The 22,149-nt window shown below is 38.6% G+C and overlaps 1 protein-coding gene and 1 long non-coding RNA gene across 12 annotated transcripts; one reads left to right on the forward strand and one right to left on the reverse strand.

The window, feature by feature from the left end:
- Positions 1-187: 187 nt before the first annotated feature.
- On the reverse strand, positions 188-21,761 carry zgc:162154. 9 transcript variants are annotated; one of them, XR_012400659.1, is made up of 10 exons: positions 21,640-21,761; positions 19,991-20,059; positions 19,121-19,474; positions 18,747-19,019; positions 18,467-18,565; positions 16,772-16,813; positions 16,094-16,347; positions 15,712-15,753; positions 10,175-10,201; positions 188-944 (listed from the first exon to the last, which is right to left on the reverse strand). XR_012400659.1 is itself a non-coding variant. In NM_001110483.1 (10 exons), exons 2-7 carry the CDS (start codon positions 20,046-20,048, stop codon positions 16,145-16,147), a joined length of 888 nt encoding a protein of 295 aa, NP_001103953.1. In that variant the 5' UTR covers positions 20,049-20,059; positions 21,640-21,744; the 3' UTR covers positions 188-944; positions 10,175-10,201; positions 15,712-15,753; positions 16,094-16,144. The 9 variants fall into 9 exon arrangements, 3 of the variants coding, with proteins under 3 accessions (NP_001103953.1, XP_073799759.1, XP_073799760.1); XR_012400656.1 differs by having other exon boundaries at positions 16,094-16,416; NM_001110483.1 differs by having other exon boundaries at positions 16,094-16,206; positions 21,640-21,744.
- Positions 9,394-19,930, forward strand: LOC110438611 (uncharacterized). Of its 3 annotated transcripts, XR_012400851.1 has the most exons (3): positions 9,394-9,481; positions 14,004-14,155; positions 18,879-19,930. It is a non-coding gene; the product is annotated as an uncharacterized lncRNA (long non-coding RNA). The 3 variants fall into 3 exon arrangements; XR_012400849.1 differs by lacking the exon at positions 14,004-14,155; XR_012400850.1 differs by lacking the exon at positions 9,394-9,481 and having other exon boundaries at positions 10,736-14,155.
- Positions 21,762-22,149: the final 388 nt, after the last annotated feature.

Here is a 22,149-nt window from a genome sequence, read left to right on the forward strand (position 1 = left end):
TCTTCAATTTTTTTTAAAGAATGTAAAATCAAAGAGATCTACAATATTGTTTTTGAAATATGGAATAAATGTTATCAGACCTTATGAAAAGGGAATTTTCAGTAGATTTTATCCATTCTTGATGTTATTTACATTTTAGTGAAGTTATGAAAAATACAAAACTGCACAAATGGTGAAGTGAGAATGATGAAGTGAGTAAAATGTTTTATTTCAGCTTTAGGTTCTTTGTTTATTTACGTATCTATTTTCACATGTACATATTTACACAATTCATTTCTATAAGCACAATTATTCAGCCTTTACATAAGAAAGATTTATAATGACAAAACAAAATCACAATTGTGTGTACAAATGTTTGACATTATTATATCATTTTGAACCATGTTGTCTTTTACTTCACTTGATCATGTAAATTTATTCACTCTCCTCATTAGTACCATCACAGATAATCAGTGGTGAAAAGTCGAAACTCAGATAATACCCCAAACAAACAAAAGGATAGAGTTTTCTATTAAAAGACTGATCAGTGTAAGAGTAGATATGAAACATGGACTCAACACCATAAAAAGAGACCAGACCTTTCTTATAATCCACAAACACACCAACTCTCTGAGGTTCCACACTCGGAGAAAGAGTGACACTTGAAGCTCTATAATTTCCATGTCTCTGACTCAGAGTCCAGTAGCCATTCTTAGGACTCAGACTGGTCAAGTACTTCCTGTCAGCAGATTCTCTGGTCACTCCTAAATCCCACACAGTTTTTCCCTTCACCTGCACCTCAAAGTAAAAACACCCTGAAGAAAATCCTTCCTTTCCTACAACACCAAGATATTCATTAAGCCTGTTATTTCCCTTATCCTCTCTGTTTCTATATTTCACTTGTTTTCCATCTTCAGACACAATGAGATCAGGATGAGCAGAATCAGCATCAAGAGTCACGTTCACTGTTGGAAATATGGAAAATTCTGCTTTACAGATCAGCAAATTATAAAACATACAAACATTTTTACAGGAATCATGGAAACTTTACAACAACATGATAAAGAAAAAACAAACAACAAAGCATGTTTGATGATCATTATATTATGAAAATACTGCAGATTATTTCACATCCTGTCTTACTGACTGACTGAAATGATCTGTTCATTGTGTTGATCTGTTTGCCTTGTTTTTTAGCTAAACTGCTGTGTTCTTTTAAACATTTACACATTATATGTGTAGATTTCATTTATGCCATGTCTAAATTGAATTTTCTTACATTTATTACACATGTTGTTGCAAAGGGCTCTTTATTCACCCTTCTTAAGGACTGTGGACTGTTGCTGCCCCCTTGTGGAAAGACTGAGTATGTTTAGAATGTTCCAGAAAGTTTACCATACGTGTGTCAGTCGGTAATAGTCTGCAGAGCATGGAGCACATGAGAAACGTCCTCCTTTTCTAGCGGTGTTATTTAATTGTGTGCGTGCATCTAAATGTAAGTTTCTTCGTTCCTTAATCATATTTATCATGTTGTTTAAGGGTTATCACCGTGAGATGTTTAGTTTAATTATTTAATTACTTTGTGCTGTAAAGTCACCCTAAGAGCCAATTTTATACTACCTAAATGCATGATTAACATCTGTATATAGTTTATTCTTATTGTTTACATCAAGCGGAAACATATTTGCCTTTCATTGAGTTTAGTTTAAGGTTATTAGACGATTTAACGAGGTTGCCGTGTAGGCTAAGAAAAGCATAAGGTGCGTTCGACATGAAGCTCAGCTGCAGCCGGTGATCAACGAGACTAGCCGAGCGCAGGCGGGGCGGAGTTGAAAACGGAGCCGTCAAGACGGACAGCTGGACACTTCGGGACTCAAAGTTGCATGATGACCGATCACATGGCGTCATCATATTTTTTGTTATTTTTATTTATAGCAACAAAACATTTACAAATAAAACAGAATACAGTCTCTACAAACTGTAGTTCCTTTTTAAACAATAAGGGAGAATTATGAATAAAATATATAACAAATGCATGAGAGAAATAAGAGGAAATGAGAGGTTAATATAAACATAAAAACGAACAGGTATATTAAATACAAAGCAATAAGCATAAATTCTAGGAGTTAAACATCAATCTTTAGGCTAATACTTCTTGTTTGAATATGCTAAAAAAGGGTTTACATATATGTACATTTATAGATATAAAAATTTCCAATGTAAAAAGCAAAACAAGGTGTTTTGATTAGGTCTTAATAAATGACATTATTTTGGATGATGAATGAATTTTCAGAAAAGTATTTTAATCCAAAAAGATTGTGTTGAAAAGAACAAAAGGTAAAATAAGTGAGCTATGTAGAAGTTTCCCAGAAAGAGCAGGTAGCCTTTAAACTGCTAGACAGGAAATAAAATATATATTTATATTATAATAATAAAGCCATTTTATAATTATTTAATAAAATAGTTCTTTACTTTAATTTGTCAAGAGAGCTTTAGGGTGGCAGGATCAATGATGATGATTATTTTATTTCAAGTCTGTAAGACTTATTTGAGTTCATATTTAGGTTATTCACTAAAATATACACTAAAATATATCATTTAAATCGTTCATGGAGATGAATGCAGTAAATAGTCTGTATAAAAAAGTAAAAAATAAACCTGTGCAAACAAGCTAACCTTTATAACCAGATTATTTAACAAAAGATGATACTGCAGTAAAATATTTGTAGTCTTTTAATAAGCAAGATGTGTACAGGATAGAGAGGGTGTGAAAAGTGAATTGTTTGTTTTGAAACTTTTGAATCGGAATTTGTCCAATTATAAACCCAAAATACACGTGTTTGTTGTCATGTGGTGAACTCAGCCAATCGTGTAATATCGGTGTCGTCATCAAAGCTCCTGCAGTCGCTCTTCAGAAGCTGCATGGTCTGAGTTTGCCGTCTGATCTCGGAGCGCTGTCGCGGTACTTTGATGCCACATGTGACAGTCACGTGGCGTCGGCGCAGCATCAATCCGGACAAGATTTCTAACCAGAATGCACCGCTTTAAGACAGATTTCGATCGATCTGCGCAGCGCTGCATGAAGTCGAACGCACCTATAGTCATGCTAACGCACGTGATATACTGTGTGACGTCAGTATTGCAAGCGGTTGTGGGTTCGATCCCCGGTCGGACCAAAGTTGAGAAACTGCTATAATAAGCTATATAAAGTGAAGAAGAGTACTTCTAAATATTATCTAATGTCTTTCTACCTATTGTTACTGCTCATTTATCTATTGTTTAAACTAATGTTTACCAAATGTTTATTGTATTTATATACTGTGATTGAATGTTAAGTATTCTTTGTTTCTACTTGTCTGTAGAACCACACACACACCCTCACCCCAACACCTATATGTCTGCTTATACTAATGGGAATAAACCCAAGTGAGACAATAAGCATCTCCGTTGCGTTTTGATCAGACGTACCACAGTGATTAATTCAACTTAACCACACTATCAGCTACAGTACATTGGTCCTTCGAGCCGGAGTCAGTAATTGCTGTGGATTTAGAAGATGTTTCCAGAACAGAGGATCAGAGAAGGACAAAGGAGTGATGTGCGTCCTAAACGTCGAATACAACCTCCAGCCTGGTTAGAGGATTATGAGGTTTCTCTTCCTCAAAATAACCAACAATCTCCAGCTGCTCATACATTGCCTCATCGAGAACCACAGGAGCCTTACACTGAAAGGGTAGCCGAGATGACCCCTCTCATTTATCAGCCACAAAGCGATTATGCTTTAAGGGCAGACCAGAGATTCATTAACCACTCATTACATATGGGGCCAAGATATGAGAGCACACCTGTATCTCAGCCAGTCACACAGGAAGATGTATCGGAGATTTTGAGAACAGTTCAGGAGCTTAGACGAGAAAATCAACAGCTTCAGTTTGTCATGCAAGATATGCAACAGAAAATGAGCTTAAATAGAGCACCTCCCCTTCAACAAAGAGCAGAGCCCTTTTCATATGACAGAACCCAGTCAAAGGCAAGTCCAGCCCCATTACATGATAATGATGATTGGCCACTACCACCTCCACCTGTAGTAGATGATGGGTTTCTCCCTTTGGCTGTGGATATACCACCCCCACTTCCGAGACACATGTCTAATTTTGTGGATGAGTTAACATCTCGACTCAGGAACTTAAAAACAAAGGATCATCTTCTCTCATGCCCATTAACCCCAGAGTACTGTGAACCTGAGAGTTTCTCCATGGCATTACCTCCACAACAGAGGACACGTGAATACCCACTGTCTAAGTACCCTCAAACAGCACCTATCAGCAGTAAGCCATTCTGTATGGACCATGAACAGCACCCTTATTACCCTCAACAAGAAAGGATGTACAGAGGCCCAAAGCCCACAATCCCTGACTTCACTAAAGGGGACCCACGGGAATTTGCACGACTGAAAGTCTCATTGGACAATCTTTTACCCGAGGATTCTACGGAAAGGTTTAAATATCAAATACTCCTAACACTTGAAGTTTGAGGATGCTCTTCTCATTGCAGACTCCTACATCAATTCCAGTAGACCGTATTCAGATACCATGGCCTCTCTCGCAGAACAATATGGGAAGCCCCACCAGCTAGCTTTGAGGCGAATTGCTGACTTAATGGAAGATCCTACCATACGTAGTCAAGATGCTAGTGGATTCAAGAGGTTTGCATTGAAAGTTAGAGCTCTAGTAGGCATGCTGAACCAATTGGGAGATAGTGGCAGAGTTGTCCAAGTTGCCCCATGACTTACGAGCAGATTTCAAACGGTATGTGTACCCCCTAAATGTTCGCATCCCCACTCTGTTACACTTTGCAGACTGGCTTGAATATGAGCTGAAAATACAGGCGAGTGGATTTGAGTTTCTTGGTGGAGACCGAAGGGAACGTCCTGACCAGAGGAGAGACAGAAGTAAAGACTTTAAGTCCACAAAGACAGCAGCTGTATTTCATAGCACAGACCCTGCTTTAAATACTACAGCTCCAGGAGAGTCCAGTTTGAGTGCTGCTAAAACTCAGGACAAACCAAGAATATTTTGCCCCTACTGCACAAATACCCAGCATTATCTGAATCAGTGTCAAAATTTCAGCCAGCTCACCAAAGAACAAAAAACAAACTGGGTGAAAACCAATAAGAGATGCTGGCGTTGTGGTCGAGCTCATCAGGCAGCACAGTGCAATTTAAAGACAAGCTGTAAGGTCTGTAAAGGCAAACATCTCGATGCATTTCATGAGCTGAATGAAAGGCCAGTTTCTGAGAACACTTGTCTTGTCAACAACGCCAATGAAGTTCTATACCTGCACAGACCATTAGGCTGCAGTCAAGTACTGCTAAAGGTTACAAAGGTAATTCTTCGGAATGGGGAACATACCCTTGAGACATATGCCATTTTGGATGATGGCTCAGAAGGCACAATCCTTCTGCAAGCGGCCGCCCAGGAACTGAAGTTACAAGGCAAACCAGAAAACCTTGCTGAGAACTGTCAGACAGGACATGAAAATCATACATGGTACTACAGTCTGCTTTACCATCTCCCCTGCCTGCCAGCCTCACAAAGTCTTTAAGATACATAGAGCATTTACTGCAGACCATTTGGGGCTCGCTGAACACACATGCCCAGCTACCACCTTGCAGCATAAATACAGACACCTCAGGGGACTGCCAATCCCATCCCTGAACAGTGTTCAGCCCCTCCTTCTAATTGGCTCTGACTATCCCTACCTAATCACTCCAATCAAGCCTGTACGCCTAGGGCCTCCTGGCGGACCCGCAGCAGTGAAAACGTGACTAGGCTGGACAGTCCAGGGGCCTACTAAGCTTGTGCGGCATCAACTTTTGACCCAGCAGTGTCTCAATATATCCATCTGTAGCCCTTCTAATGAGCTGTTCAGACACATTGAGAAACTCTGGCAACTAGATGTACTGCCCTACAGAAGCGAGAAACTTGCGACCAGATCTAAGCAAGATCAAGAAGCTGTCGACCTGTTAGAGGCAAAGACAACTAGAATTGATGTCAATGGGACACAACGATATGCCACACCTCTCTTAAGGGTTAAGGACATGCCAAAATTACAAGCTACTAAACAAGCTGTAATGCCGAATCTGCGCAGCACCGAAGCCCGCCTAGCCAAAGATCCAATAAAATCAGAGGCATACAGAGCTGAAATTCAAAGACTGAAAGAAGCAGGTTATGTGGTTGAAGTACCCAACCAGAAACTAACAAAGAAAGAGGAAGAATCATGGTTCATTCCCCACCATATGGTGAGCCATAATGCCAAAAACAGAGTTGTATTCAACTGCTCATTCTCATATCAGGGTAAGAACCTGAACAACCTGCTGCTGCCGGGACCAGCTCTGGGGTCCTCATTACTTGGAGTGTTGCTGCGCTTCAGGGAGCATGCTGTAGCCTTTAGTAGTGATATAATGGGGATGTTTCATCAAGTAAGATTACTGCCCGAGGATAAGCCCCTACTCAGGTTCTTATGGCGTGACCTAAAGAGAGAAGAACTCCCCAGAGTCTATGAGTGGCAGGTGCTCCCATTCGGGACTACCTGTAGTTTGTGTTGTGCCACATACGCACTACAAAAGCACAGTGTTGACCACAGTCAGCAAGGAGACAATGTCCGCCACTCACTGGAAAGGTGTTTTTATGTAGATAATTGGCTACAGAGTGTCGCGACACCTGACGAAGCTAAAGAGCTGGTAGACACAGGGATGAATCTGTTGGCCGAAGGAGGATTTGAATTGCGTCAGTGGGCATGCAATTTTCCGAATGTCATTGAACATCTGTCAAAGGAAGCCAGATCAGAAAGCAGTGAACGCTGGCTTAACCAAACTGAATCCGATCCTCAAGAACTCGCTTTAGGATTACGATGGATGTGCCAGTCTGATACTCTCGGATACCAAACCCGCCTTGACAACTGTTCCATTCCCACAATGAGAAACATATAGAAGGTAGTAGCAAGCCAGTATGACCCTCTTGGATTCCTTGTCCCCTACATCACCCGAGCCAAGATCCTTATACAGAGTCTTTGGGCTAAGCAACGAGAATGGGATGACCCCCTACTGCCAACTGAAATTCTCCAAACATGGCATGATTGGCAAGGGGAACTTCAGCATCTTTCCCAACTGAAACTGCCACGCTGCTATGTGAGTTCCCAGTTGGATTCCCTGAACTGTAAGTGACAAGTGCAAATCTTCAGTGATGCCTCTGAGCGGGCATACGGATCTGTAGCATACTTGCGCTCAGAGGATCTAAAGGGAAATGTTGAGGTAGCGTTCCTCACAGCAAGGTCAAGAGTAGCCCCTAAACGCCAGTTATCTGTGCCTCGACTGGAACTTTGTGCAGCTCTCACAGGTGCCCAATTGGCTTCACTATTAACTAAAGAGCTCACTCTACCCATCGAATCCTTTATACTCTGGACTGATTCTACCACTGTCCTAACATGGCTTCAGTCAGAATCCTCCCGTTACAAAGTATTTGTAGGCACCAGAATTGCAGAAATACAGGAACTTACAAGTGCACATGCCTGGCGTTAAGTGGAATCCAACAATAATCCAGCTGATTATATCACTCACGGGAAAACTCTGAAGGAGCTAGCTACAGACAAAACCTGGAGACAAGGACCGGAATATCTGTGGAACTCACCTTGCTACTGGCCTGTTATCCCTAACATGAATGCAAAGGAAAATCCTGTCGAATTAAAGAAGCCCACTTTCTGTAGTCACGTAACAGTCGATGTACAGCCATTGCCTGATCCGCAACAGTTTACCTGCTTTAAAGCCTTAGTTGAAGCGACAGCACTACTTCTGCACGGGGCGGCAGGTAAAGATGGAGATCTTTCAGCCGTGGATTATCAGTCAGCAGAAAGAAATACCTTACGAAAGGTTCAAATTGACTGCTTCCCTGATGACATCAATGCCCTTGTCGCCGGTAAACCAGTACCATCCTCTAGCCGCCTCATAACTTTAGCACCTGAATATGACAGCACAGTTGGGCTCATCCGAGTGGGTGGGAGACTACGCCGCAGTCATCAATTAGACGCAGATGCTGTTCACCCAATTGTTCTTGACCCATCTCACAAAATTACCCAACTTCTCATTCAGAACATAGACAAAGAGCTTCATCACCCTGGGGCGGAACGGGTCTTTGCAGAGATCCGCCGTAAATATTGGATTTTACGCGGCAGAGAAGCAGTTAAACGGCAACAACACTTATGCCCTGATTGTCAAAGGTGGCGAGCTAAACCAACAGTGCCTCAGATGGCAGATCTCCCTCAAGCCAGATATCAGATTTTCAAACCACCATTCTTCTCTACAGGAATGGACTGTTTTGGCCCCTTTACTGTTAAACTAGGCAGAAGAAGTGAAAAACGTTGGGGCATCTTGTTCAAATGTCTGACAACCCGTGCTGTTCACATCGACCTACTAAGTAGTCTTGATACTGATTCATTTCTGATCTGTCACTATGGCGCTTCATATACCGGCGAGGGAAACCTTCAGAGCTATTATCAGATCAAGGCACCAACTTTAAAGGGGGAGAAAGGGAGCTCCAACAGTCATTCACATCCATGTGTCCCACACTGCAGAAAGAGCTTGCTAAACAACAAATTCAATTTCGATTCAACCCTCCCGGTAGTCCCCATTTTGGAGGAGTATGGGAACGCGAGATTAGATCGGTCAAGTCTGCCCTGTATACCACTGTACAAAGACAAAGCATGACTGAAGAAGTCTTGAACACTGTTCTCACTGAAATAGAAGGAATACTGAATTCAAAACCTCTGGGTTATGTGTCCACGGACATTGCTGACCCCAACCCGGTGACTCCAAACATTCTTCTGATGGGGCGGCTAGACCCTTCACTCCCGCAAACAGTTTACCATGAAACAGAGCTCTTAAGCCGCCGAAGGTGGAGACACTCGCAAGTGCTCGCAGATCAGTTCTGGATGCACTTCACAAAGCACTACCTACCCAGCCTACAAATCCGTGGAAAATGGCAGAGAGTAAGAGACCAATTGCAGCCAGATATGATCGTCATGATTGTGGACCCACAGTTACCTAGAGCCCTCTGGCCCGTAGGCAAGATTATTAATGTTTTCCCCAGTGCGGATGGACTAATCAGAACTGCTGAGGTCAGAATTAGGGACAGAACATATGTCAGAACTGTAGCACGCCTCATTAAGCTACCAGCACTCCCAGACATGGACACAGTTTCGAGCCCTTCTGAATAAGCAAATTTGACTGTGCAAATTTGGGGGCGGCTGTTGCAAAGGGCTCTTTATTCACCCTTCTTAAGGACTGTGGACTGTTGCTGCCCCCTTGTGGAAAGACTGAGTATGTTTAGAATGTTCCAGAAAGTTTACCATACGTGTGTCAGTCGGTAATAGTCTGCAGAGCATGGAGCACATGAGAAACGTCCTCCTTTTCTAGCGGTGTTATTTAATTGTGTGCGTGCATCTAAATGTAAGTTTCTTCGTTCCTTAATCATATTTATCATGTTGTTTAAGGGTTATCACCGTGAGATGTTTAGTTTAATTATTTAATTACTTTGTGCCGTAAAGTCACCCTAAGAGCCAGTTTTATACTACCTAAATGCATGATTAACATCTGTATATAGTTTATTCTTATTGTTTACATCAAGCGGAAACATATTTGCCTTTCATTGAGTTTAGTTTAAGGTTATTAGACGATTTAACGAGGTTGCCGTGTAGGCTAAGAAAAGAATAGTCATGCTAACGCACGTGATATACTGTGTGACGTCAGTATTGCAAGCGGTCGTGGGTTCGATCCCTGGTCGGACCAAAGTTGAGAAACTGCTATAATAAGCTATATAAAGTGAAGAATAGTACTTCTAAATATTATCTAATGTCTTTCTACCTATTGTTACTGCTCATTTATCTATTGTTTAAACTAATGTTTACCACACACACACACCCTCACCCCAACACCTATATGTCTGCTTATACTAATGGAAATAAACCCAAGTGAGACAATAAGCATCTTCGTCGCGTTTTGATCAGACGTACCACAGTGATTAATTCAACTTAACCACACTATCAGCTACAGTACACATGTATAAAAAAAGTTAAGCATGATTATGAGTATGGGAAATGAACATCATTAAAATGATTACAGTGGTCAAACATTTATACTCACCCATGAGTTTTCTTAAATGATTGATAACTAAAAAACAGAAAGTATAATGTTATTAAACATTTATAAACAACTTTTATACTTTGACAAATAGTTATTTTATTCCCTGCTAAAACACACAGTGCTTGTAAACTAGATATTTATGTTGGCTTAAGAAATCAACCATATTGATGCTACTCAAACTCAAAACTACAGTAGTTGTACCCCTTGGGTGCAAGAGTGTCCCAAACATGCCCATAGACTTACAACAATGAAGAAACTCATAGACTGATATTATAGAGCTTCCAGATTGACACAAATGCTAGTAGTGACTAGCTACATGCTAATCATTATTGGCTAAGTGCTATAACTGCTTACTAAGTATTAAGATTTGATGAAACATGTAAAGTAAATTAGGCTTATCTAGTAACAACCCTAACAACTGCCTAGCAATAAGTCAGAAAACCTGAGCAACCACCTAGCACCACTTGGTTGGTTTATACCATTCATATTGGTAAGAAGCTTTGATGCATCATCACTCTAAGCTGTTGTGGCCAGACAAGCGCCGCCCCTCTGTGGTCGCCTGTGTACGGGTTGCTTCATTGGGAAAGCTCATGTTTTGTATGTTTGTTTAGTGTTGTGCTTATCGGGATCACGGTGTTGGTGGGCATCTACGGCTGCCCTTCTGCAGGTAACTGGCTGCTTTTGCTCGTTGCTTTTTGGATGGAAAGTTGATGGTAGTAAAGTGATGATCATTATTTGTTTCCTCCTCCCTTGCAGTCAACAGTTTGTTTCACTGCATTACAAAACTACATTTTACCCACGGATATGTTTAGGATTTATTAATGATTGATTGAGCCTGTTTTCCTATGTGTTGGTGTTCTGATGCTCTATTGATTAAGCGAAATTGAGTGTTGCGGTTAGTGATTTTAAAATCTTTGGATTAGCTTGCTCATGCACTCAAGCTAACTTAAATCCCCTTACCATTTTACAGACTGAAAATGATTGTGGGGTGCCATTTGACAACCTATAGCTACGTGGGAGGTTTCTAAACGACGCTGCTGCTTAACCGCTGTTTAACTGCTGCTTTAGGGGACTGTTCACTGCTATCAGAGTGTTTTAGGAGGCTGTTTAACTGCTGCTTTGATGCTGTTTTAGTATTTTTGGGGATGATGCAGTTTTTAATGTAGTGAACATTAGTGTCCCTACCCAGTGTGCCGCAAGCCTGCGTTTGAGTGAAGGTCTCGGCCGTTAGATCGCCCCCTGGGGGCTGGCTGCAGTACAAGTCATAAAGCCCGCCTCCTCCGTGTTAATGAAGGAGACTTGAGCCCAAATAAAAAAAATTATTACACTTGCAATAAAATGTCCCGAAAGATGGTTCTGGTCGATTAAGGCACTGGTTATTGTGCTGAAATAGGTGCAGATCTTCATTTTTGTAAACAGTTTGTTTTTAGCAGTAATTTAATGCTGGGCGTGTCATCGTGATTGACAGCTGTGATTAACAGTTTCTCAAAGCAGCGCGTCTGAGCTTCGGCAGGAGACTGAAGTGTTATTACTCGATTTCTGTGTTATTTTACCATGTCAAAAAGAGTTCAGCAGTAAACTACAGTTTCTGACATACATGATCTGGTGGAACACTGTTTATTCGCTAAGGTCAGAGCTTTTTTCGGGCTTTATTAGTTTGCTAATACACGCCTAGCCACCCAGATAGCAAAATACACTGGGGCCAGTTCTTGCCTGCCGGAGACTTACCCCTCAGACTGACTACCTCTGCTGGACCTACTCCGGATGCCTGGACTCACTGTCCGATTCCAGCCCGAGTCAATTGAGCCAGATGCGGCGGCCGAGCGAGCACGCGCTGCCGCATGCAAGCCGAAATCAGCCCGCGACGCCGCGAGTAGGTTATGTGCGCTGCTGCCCGGAGCTGGCGCGATTGAATCTTCATTATATAAAACCCTCACATTTGTTAACGTTATTACAACCATTTTTGTTGATATAACAACAAACGCATGCTACTATGTGAACGCAAAGTGTATCACTGAGTGTAACCTTTGAATAAAGATGCAAACAGCATACAGCAATTATTTAAATAAAGGACAAAATAAATAACAATAAACCTGTATCGATTGCACAAGTATTAAATAATAATACAATTGAAGACATTTTGTAGTGCACAAGAATTAAGAAATACAAAAATGACAATAAAACTGCACAATAAAATAAACCCATTTAAGTACGGGGAAAATACAGGAGATCGTTAGCAGTAATTCTCTTTGTGTCTAAATAATAATCTCCACTTTGATCTCCTGTAAGGGTATTTGAACTTGCTTTACAGGACGTCTCTGCATTTTAAGTTTTGGCATGTTATTAAGTAATCTACTGAATTTGCTGTTATAAATCATTATAAGGTTCTTGAAATCGAATCTTATATAACCTAATAGAGCTGTAAATGTTAGATATTATTTATTTACATCATTTACTGTTGGCGTTTTATTTGAACACTCCAGCTAACATTAAAATGAATGTAAATTCCTCGTTGCCAGATATAATGAAGGCATTGAATAAACCAAATGAAAACGGAGGCAAAAAAATTAAATAAACAATTCAAGCGAAAATGAATAAACGATATACTAGTGATGTTACAGCAGATAGACGTTGTATTAATAGTGAAAAGTTTTTTTGCACAAATTGACAAATTGCAGGGTTGGGATGTGTAAATATCCTGTTGATATTTAGTAATCTTGCTGTATTTATCTTCTAAACGCACGATTGTTTCCGCATGGTAAATCGTTATGTTGTGTAGGCTATATTTTGGGTTCTGTTAATGGCTAATTAAAAATAAAAACCTTTCTAAAAATGTATGTGTTGTTTATATGTTATTGTTCATATTTTACAAGTGTTATTTCTACCCCTATGAAGATAACAAATACCAACAACAAATATAACAATAAGAGAATATATTATTTGTGCTCATATTCAGGCTAGAGTGTATAAAAGATCGTTTATTTCTGCAGTCCAGCATGTATTGCTTTTATTAAAGTTTAACAGCTTACATCACACCGTTTTTAAACCGTATATCATTGTGTTTTTTTAATGTAAGTGCTTCTTATTTACATCAGTGAGCGTTTGTTATAGTGCAGACACCGGCAGTCGAGTGAGAAGTTTGGGGGGCGTGGTTGATTTTACATAAAGCGTTTGGTTGGAAGCTCGACTCAGCTCATTTTCGCGGCTCCTCCTCTGGCTCCATCAGACAGTCCTTCTGCGCATGTCAAGCCTCCAATTTCAGCAGTCTTTTGCGACAGTTTGTGCCCGTCAAGCAGGCGTTTTGCCCTCAAGGCGTTCAATGGGAAAAGGGGCTGTCGCGTCGTCCATATTTTTTACAGTCATTGGTCCCTACACATTCAGTGCTAGGACCGTATTTGAAGGTTGTGGTTGACTGATTTGAATGGTCCTTGTTGTTTTTTTTCTCTTTAGTTATGTATGGGTAATTTCGCCTAGTTTTGTTAGATACATTTTTTTTTTTGTACTTGTGTTGGTTTCCTTGAAATTGTATTTTCTAATTTGACTTCTTTCTATTACATTGTTTTTTTTTTTGTATGCTTTATTGAAATTGTATTTGTTTTTTTCATTTGTAACAGTCTCCGTGTATGTATATTCAAGACTGTTTAACCCTTTTGTGTCTTCCTCTTATATTTTGTATTTTTGGGTTGCTTCCCCAGCAGAGGGTTCATTGAGAAGGGTTATAATTCATTATCTATTAGCATTTCAGTGTGTTGTGCGCCCAAGTGATTGTGTGTTAGTGTCAGTGACCGGTTTATTAAAACTTTGTAGTAACTGGATTTTGTGTTTTCAGGAGCAGAGCACCTAAGGCAGGGTGGATTCCTGGTGGAGGTCTTTCTTGTGTGTGTGTGTGTGTGTCACAGGTCTTGGTGGTCTTGCTGTGGAGGCCTTGTTGTGCCCTTACTCTCTGCTGTCACGTCTCAGCCCCTGCACTCCTAAATCCAGGTGTTTTTAGTATGTGCGTGTAGTGTATTTTTTAGTAGATGGGTTTTATTGAATTTAAACAGTATATACATTGTCCCCCGTTTTTTGATGCATTTTTGAAAAAAATAAAGTTTGTATGTATTTTTCCTATCCACGTCTCTTGACATTTACTGCAAGCTTACCTGTGTTGCCTTTTTATAATATAAAATATAGGTCCCTCGCCATATTCCAGGGTGGCGTAGTCGTGCTAGCTGTTGAACATTATTGAACCCCTTGGTTATGCCACACTGTCAATCAACTATATAGCAACAAAACAGACTAACCTAGCAACCATTTAACAACAGCTGTATCTCAGTATCAGAACGCTGTAGGGAAACACTAGAAACCACTCAGAACATCTTATCAAATGCCTAGCAACTACTCAGAACATACCAGCAACTGCCTAGCAACATGTTAGCAACCCCTCAGAACAGTCTGTTGAGTCTCAGTAGCATTGACACTAATACTCTAGAGTCTATCGTGTAAATGATTTTTGATTACCTTTATCTAACTAAGGTCATAATCAAACTAAACAGAAATCAGATTAAGACATGTAAAGTATTCCTATTTTAGACACATTACTGAAGTGTAGTGTAAACACCGCAATCACACTAATACTGTCATGTATTTTTCACTACATTTTGTGTCAGGCGTCTGATGAAAAACAAATGAAAATGGCTTCAGGCAAGAGAGCACATTGTTGGTGCGAGTGAGAAACGATAATTATGCAGAGAATTCTGGGAGAAAGGGACATTATGAAGTGACTTTAATTTAAATATTGTCATGAGGGAATGAATAAAAGGTTGTTGAATGAAATGTCAAAGCTAGCCTGTTGCTTAAGAATTTGTATCCAACACAGAGGGAATGGGAGATGAGTTTATTCTCCAAACACACCTATAACTCATTAAGAAAATAAGCTCAACCCTTTTAGACCATGCGCCACGGCGCAAAGCGCATTTTTCCATCCTTATTTTAGCAAAAGTGGATTCTGACACGCCCTGAATGTGTTTGCGCCCTGCTCTTTGCACTTTGCACATGGATCGTCAAAATAGAGCCTTATGAGTGTGTATGGATGTTTCCCTGTACTGGGTTGCAGCTGAAAGGGCATCCGCTGAGTAAAACATATGCTAAGACATAAGTTGGCGGTTCATTCCATTGTGGCGACCCCAGATAAATAAAGGGACTAAGCCAAAAAGAAAACAAATGAATGAATAACTTAAGGGATAGTTCACCCAAAATTGAAAATCCTGTCATCGTTTATCTGTCATCACCTTTTACCTCTTCCAAACCTGTTTGACTTTTTTCTTCTGTTGAACATGAAGATATTCTGTAGAAATCTGGAAACCTGTAACCACTGACTTTTATAGTATTTGTTTTTTTCCACTATGGAAGTCAATGGGTACAGGTTTTCAGCATTCTTCAGAAAATCTCCTTTTGTGTTTAACAGAAGAAAGAAACTCATAAAGGTTTGAAACTCCACAACAGTGAGTAAATGTTCATTGTTGGGTGATCCATCCCTTTAATAAAGACAAACTCACCACTTTTCATTCTGCTGTTCTCATGCTGTAGTCGCCTGTGTTCTGAAGAAACATTAGGAGAAAGAAAAGAATTCAGACACCAGAAACATTGAATAAAAACATCATTTCAGACTGAGGAACAATAACTGCAAATCACAAGACACAAGATATACACAAACATATGTGAATACACTGTTAATTCAATATTATAAAAAAAATAAAATAAAACAAAAATAAAAAATAAATCAATAACCTGATAAGTAAAAAGTACTCCGTATTTTATCTTGCCATTCCTTATTTGACTGTTGTAAACAATTCAGAGTAAAGATGAGAAAACAGCATTACACTTATTTTAAATGTTTTAAATACTGTGACGTGGTGGCGCAGTAGGTAGTGCTGTCACCTCACAGCAAGAAGGTCGCTGGTTCGAGCCTAGACCGGGTCAGTTGACATTTCAGTGTGGAGATGCTTGTTCTTCCCGTGTACGCCTGGGTTTCCGACGGGTGCTCTGGTTTCCTCCACAAGTCCAAAAACATGTGCTATAGGTAAATTGAGTAAGCTAAATTGTCCATAGTGTATCTATGTGAGTGTATCATAGTGTATCGAATGAGTGCGTCTGTGTTTCCCAGTACTGGGTTGCAGCTGGAAGGGCATCTGCTGTGTAAAACATGTGCTGAATAAGTTGGCGGTTCATTCCATTGTGGCGACCCCAGATAAATAAAGGGACTAAGCCGAAAAGAAAACAAATGAATGAATAACTTAAGGGATAGTTCACCCAAAATTGAAAATCCTGTCATCGTTTATCTGTCATCACCTTTTACTTCTTCCAAACCTGTTTGACTTTTTTCTTCTGTTGAACACGAATATATTCTGTAGAAATCTGGAAACCTGTAACCACTGACTTTTATAGTATTTGTTTTTTTCCACTATGGAAGTCAATGGGTACAGGTTTTCAGCATTCTTCAGAAAATCTCCTTTTGTGTTTAACAGAAGAAAGAAACTCATAAAGGTTTGAAACTCCACAACAGTGAGTAAATGTTCATTGTTGGGTGATCCATCCCTTTAATAAAGACAAACTCACCACTTTTCATTCTGCTGTTCTCATGCTGTAGTCGCCTGTGTTCTGAAGAAACATTAGGAGAAAGAAAAGAATTCAGACACCAGAAACATTGAATAAAAACATCATTTCAGACTGCAAATCACAAAACACAAGATACACACAAACATATGTGAATACACTGTTAATTCAATATTATAAAAGTGAAAACAAACATAAAAAAATAAATCAATATCCTAATTAATGAAAAGTACTCTGTATTTTATCTTGCCATTCCTTATTTGACTGTTGTAAACAATTCAGAGTAAAGATGAGAAAACAGCATTACACTTATTTTAAATGTTTTAAATACTGCGACACGGTGGCGCAGAATGTAGTGCTGTCGCCTTACAGCAAGACATTCAGTTGACAGTTGACATTACAGTGTGGAGTTTGCTTGTTCTTCCCGTGTACGCCTGGGTTTCCGACGGGTGCTCCGGTTTCCCCAAGTCCAAAAACATGTGCTATAGGTAAATTGAGTAAGCTAAATTGTCCATAGTGTATCTATGTGAGTGTATCATAGTGTATCGAATGAGTGTGTCTGTGTTTCCCAGTACTGGGTTGCAGCTGGAAGGGCATCTGCTGTGTAAAACGTGCTGGATAAGTTGGCGGTTCATTCCGCAGCGGCGACCCCGGATTGATTAAGGGACTAAGCCGAAAAGAAAATGAATGAATGAATAATTGATAATATTATGTAATTAATCTGATTTCAAAATATTATCAGTCAGCAGCCCTAATGTGAATTACTTGTATATTAAAGTGAACTAAAATTCATCATTAATGTGTTACTTACAATAAGCATAAAGCAGACATAAACGAAATCATTATTTAATTATTATTTAGAATTTATTACACAGGAAGTTTTAGGCCACAATGTCTAAAAATGGCCAATCACTCAGACTGCAGATGCACAAACGTTGTGGTTTTAAAGGTTATATTTGTGTTAGTAAAACTGACCAAATGTATTTACTGAACTGTTGTGCTTAATGAACTCATGACATTGTGGACAAAAACAGCCTGATATTGTGATATTAATATTTTGTAACGTAAGATGATCTCACAGATCTTGGGGCAGATGGGTGTGTTTATTGTGTTTTTTTCCATGACTAATTAATTAAATGAATGAGTAAATTCAACAGCTTTTGTATATATTCATAGTTCTTTGTACAAAGACATTTTCCTCTGCAGCAGCTGTACATGGATTTATCCCAAGCATCATGCTTTACAGATCAGAGGTTTTGATGAGGATTGTTATATAACACACACACACACACACACACACACACACCTGTATGTGAGGATTTGCACAAACTCATCATAGAGTAAATTATTTTTATACTGCACAAACTGTATATTCTGTTCCCTTATGTCCTAACCTATACCTCTAACCACAACATTCACAGAAACGTTATGGAATTTTTATTTTTTATAAAAAACAAAAAGCATACTATGATTTTAGCCTTTTGTTTTACTACGACACTGGTAATGTCTTCAAACAGCATGGCATATCATATGATGGCATAGACATTTATTCAGGTTTGTGTGCACAATTATTTAAAACTGTCATTAAACAATTATTGGTGATTTGGTGGAAATAATTTATTTCTGAAAGATATGAACAATTTAAATGAAAAGCTCTCCACAGGTTGCCTTATTTACATAAAAGTTGTATTATTTTACCTCTGTATTTAAAAACAGCAACAGAGATCAGTATTCCAGCAATCACAATAACCACTGAAATCACAATCACTGATGTCCTCCAGTAAAGATACATATTACCTGCAAAATAAAACACTGATTAAGCAAAGAGTAAGCGAAATGTATTTCGCTGAAATTATAATTAAATAATGAGCTCAGTATAATTATGACGATTACATACACAGTATAATGTTGATGCACAAATCTACGGCTTTTATTGTTTTAAATAATGGAATGGACAAATTAAGACACAGTTACTCACTTGTAGAGCTGATCAGTGCCTCCAGCATGTGGTGTCTTACTCTGACTCTGCAGTGAATCTTGCCGTCTCTCTGATGAACAGTGAAGGTGTGTTTCACACTAAATCTGTCTGTGTTTCTTTGTGTCTCTGTAGATTCTGGACTCAATCTGACTCCTTTACTGTCCAGCCACTCCAGATCAGGTTCAGGATACCAACCTTCAGATTCACACAGTAGATGAAGCCCTCCTGAACGATCAAATCCATCTACTGTGATCACTGGAGGATTTCCTACAGCTACAGAACAACAGAAAACATTCATGGAGTGAATTAAACAACATCATCATGCTACTGTATATGCATCATACTTAACATTTTAATGGCATTGGTTTACTCACCTTCAACTTTAAAATCAATCGTGGTATCATCAGACCAGGAGCTGGACTGAATAAAGCACTTATAACGTCCTTCATCAGACACTTTCACTGCTGATAGTCTGAGTGATGCGTTTCCTGTCTGTAGTTGCTGATGATTGAGTTCAGTTCTCCCTTTGTAGGACTGAATCTGCTCTGTGTTTCTGTCTACATGGTCTTCATAGAGATGCACAACTGAGTATTCCTGATCAAGTCTAAACCACTCCACTTTCATGTCCACAACACTGATGTTGGGTTTGACTAAACAGGGCAGAATCACATCTTCACCAGCAAATGCAAATACAGAATCTGCAGACCCCACTACTTCATTGCGCTCTGCTACAAGAGAAAGAGAGCATGGACAAAAAAAAAACAAAAAACAATGCAAAACAAACAAACATTGTCTTTTAAAATGTCAGTCTACTTCGGTTGTCAATGACAGTTTTTTTCCCCCAACATTATTTAGTATATCTTCCAACAAAAAAAAAGAAACTCATAAAAGTTTAGATACAAGTGAAAAAATGGTGAGGAAACTTTCAAAGTTCACATTTTTGGGTGAACTCTGCCTCGAACACACCTAGATCACCTCAATCATTATCACAACCAAAACAGAAATGATTACAATGTTATTAGAATAAAAGTAAAATATTGTCCTCAAGTGTGGGACTGAGACTTCAGCGTTTCTGGGATTTCAGTGACTGTCCTTCACAAATCAGCTCACAGTCAGTAATCTTAAGCTGTGTAATAAATGCCATCTGCATTGAGTTATATTAATAAACCTGATCCGCTGAACAATTGCAGTTTAATCTATAGTGCACACACTTCAGCTCTTTATATGTGGATGTGATTAATTACCTGATAGTGAATCTATAATTCCTCCTAGAATGAGCAGAATCAAACTAGCGAACTTCATCTCCAAAAACACTGAAAGAAAAAAAAACATGAAAAAATATGAAAACTAATCTGTTTAATATACAACTTACAGAATGATGTATTAAGATGAAGTGTTTTGCCTCTGAATCCTCTATCCTACACTCTTAAAAGAAACGGTTCTATTTAGAACCAAAAATGGTTCTATCAAGTGCTTCAAATATGGAACCCCCAAAAGGTTCTAAATAGAACCATTTTAAGGGTTCCTTAAATAAAACCCCAAATGGTTCTTTGAAGTAGAATAAAACCCCAAAAGGTTCTTCTGATTGACCATCAGGCCACCATGAAAGGTCCCGGTTCTCCCTATGGCCAGTCTGTCCCTGGATTTTATTAAAACCTTTTAAAGCCAAACAAATTTTAATAATCCATAGATGAAAGATCAGGTGCTATTTATAAAGGACACAAAAATGCAGGCTTAATGTATTGTGAAATATTAAATCTTTAAGTATATATATATATATATATATATATATATATATATATATATATATATATATATATATATATATATATATATATATATTGTGTGAATGATGAAGCTGTGGTGGACTTCTCCTTTCGAAAAATTAACCGTCACTCTCGAGGATCTTCACCACCAGTCTACGACGATGATTATTAGTTTTAATTAATTATTAAATCATAAAAACATGGTACTGTACAGTCTAAATAAATAAACTGGTTATTTTATTTATTTCACAAAATAATTTGTTAAAAATGTTAAATATTAAGTATATAAATAATATAAGCTATATGCTAATGTGCAAACTTGAATGAAAAAAATCCCATCATACTGTACACTGATAAAGTTTTTGACCACAGCATTCATTTTATTAGGTTTTGACTCAAAAAGCTTTGTATACCCGTGTTATAGCTTATAATTATTTTATAATCTTTACTAGATAATTATGTTATGAATCAAAAACTATATAACCATTTTAATCAAAAAGGTTCTTTGCACTCAAAGGGTTCTAAATGGAACCATTTTTGGGTAAAAGGTTCTACTGGCCAAATATAGAAGCCCAAGGTTCTATATAGAACCTCTGACAAATCATTTTACATGCACGTCTACAATTAAAAAGGAAGTACCTGAGTATGTATACTTATTGATGAATGTTTGACAAGTAAATTGTACTACGGATAGGCCTACTAATATGTACGGTAGTCATACAGCATTCAGACAAGTGAAAATAAAATATAATATACTTAGGATAAAAAATAAAATAAAAAAACAGCAAATGTGTCCTATCTATTAGTTAGTAAATAGCGTTAAGATTTCAAAAGGGATGGTTGGTATTTGAGCATGCTCGTTTTTATAGCCCTTTCTATGTGCTATAACAAAGAAAATGAAAGTTCACTTGTTTTCCTTTTAACATATTACGTTATGCAAAACGCAAACAGGTTACAATTGCAAAATTCAACTCTTTCAAACACCATGACGTTATAGAGCAGGCGGTGATATAAATAAAGTACAGAAGTATAAAAAGATGCTGGCCTGCTTATGTACGGAAGTAAAACATAGCTTAACGTTAGCTGTTCTCTGACTAAAACTCTTGCTGGATAAATGCATGGCTTACCTTGAATTTACCACTGCTGTGTTCACAAGAGTGTCTAAATAATTTGATACGATTATTTGACTCTAATACCTATAAAGGTAAGAGAACAATGCTTTGTAGTTTTACTTTCGTTTTTTCTGATCAGATGATCATTCGACACGGCTCTTTTGACTCGGCTCCGTTAGAAGAGCCGGTGTTGACGGTGTTCTGGCTCTTCATTTAGTATCAGTTTGAGACTTTTGTTTTAGCTCAATTTATGAATTGTGTATTGTTTTTGTGTTGGTAAGTAATGTTTCATTCAGTCTTTTAATAAATGTCTTATTTTTTTCAATACAAATAAAATATACACGCTTACTATTATTTAACATTTTAATACAATGTTATTTGAACAACACTGAAGCACGGCAAGCAAATTAAATTAAGCCAAAAGTCTTAACATTAAAACACATGCACACTCAAGTCGGTCTGCAGACCATAACGTTACATCGATTATTGTGCGAGACCAAATGTCATTTGAAAATGTCGGTTGAA

Source organism: Danio rerio, chromosome 3 (assembly GCF_049306965.1).
Source record: "Danio rerio strain Tuebingen ecotype United States chromosome 3, GRCz12tu, whole genome shotgun sequence".
Classification (NCBI taxonomy): Eukaryota; Metazoa; Chordata; class Actinopteri; order Cypriniformes; family Danionidae; genus Danio; species Danio rerio.

Excerpts from the sequence above, each read along its gene's own strand:
- zgc:162154 (XM_073943658.1), bottom strand. The coding sequence starts at position 20,048 with ATGAAGTTCGCTAGTTTGATTCTGCTCATTCTAGGAGGAATTATAGAT. Across the intron at positions 16,814-18,466 it reads TGCTGTTTTTAAATACAGAG|AACACAGGCGACTACAGCAT; the intron begins GTAAAATAATAC and ends ATGTTTCTTCAG. Across the intron at positions 15,754-16,771 it reads GAACAGCAGAATGAAAAGTG|AACACAGGCGACTACAGCAT; the intron begins GTGAGTTTGTCT and ends ATGTTTCTTCAG.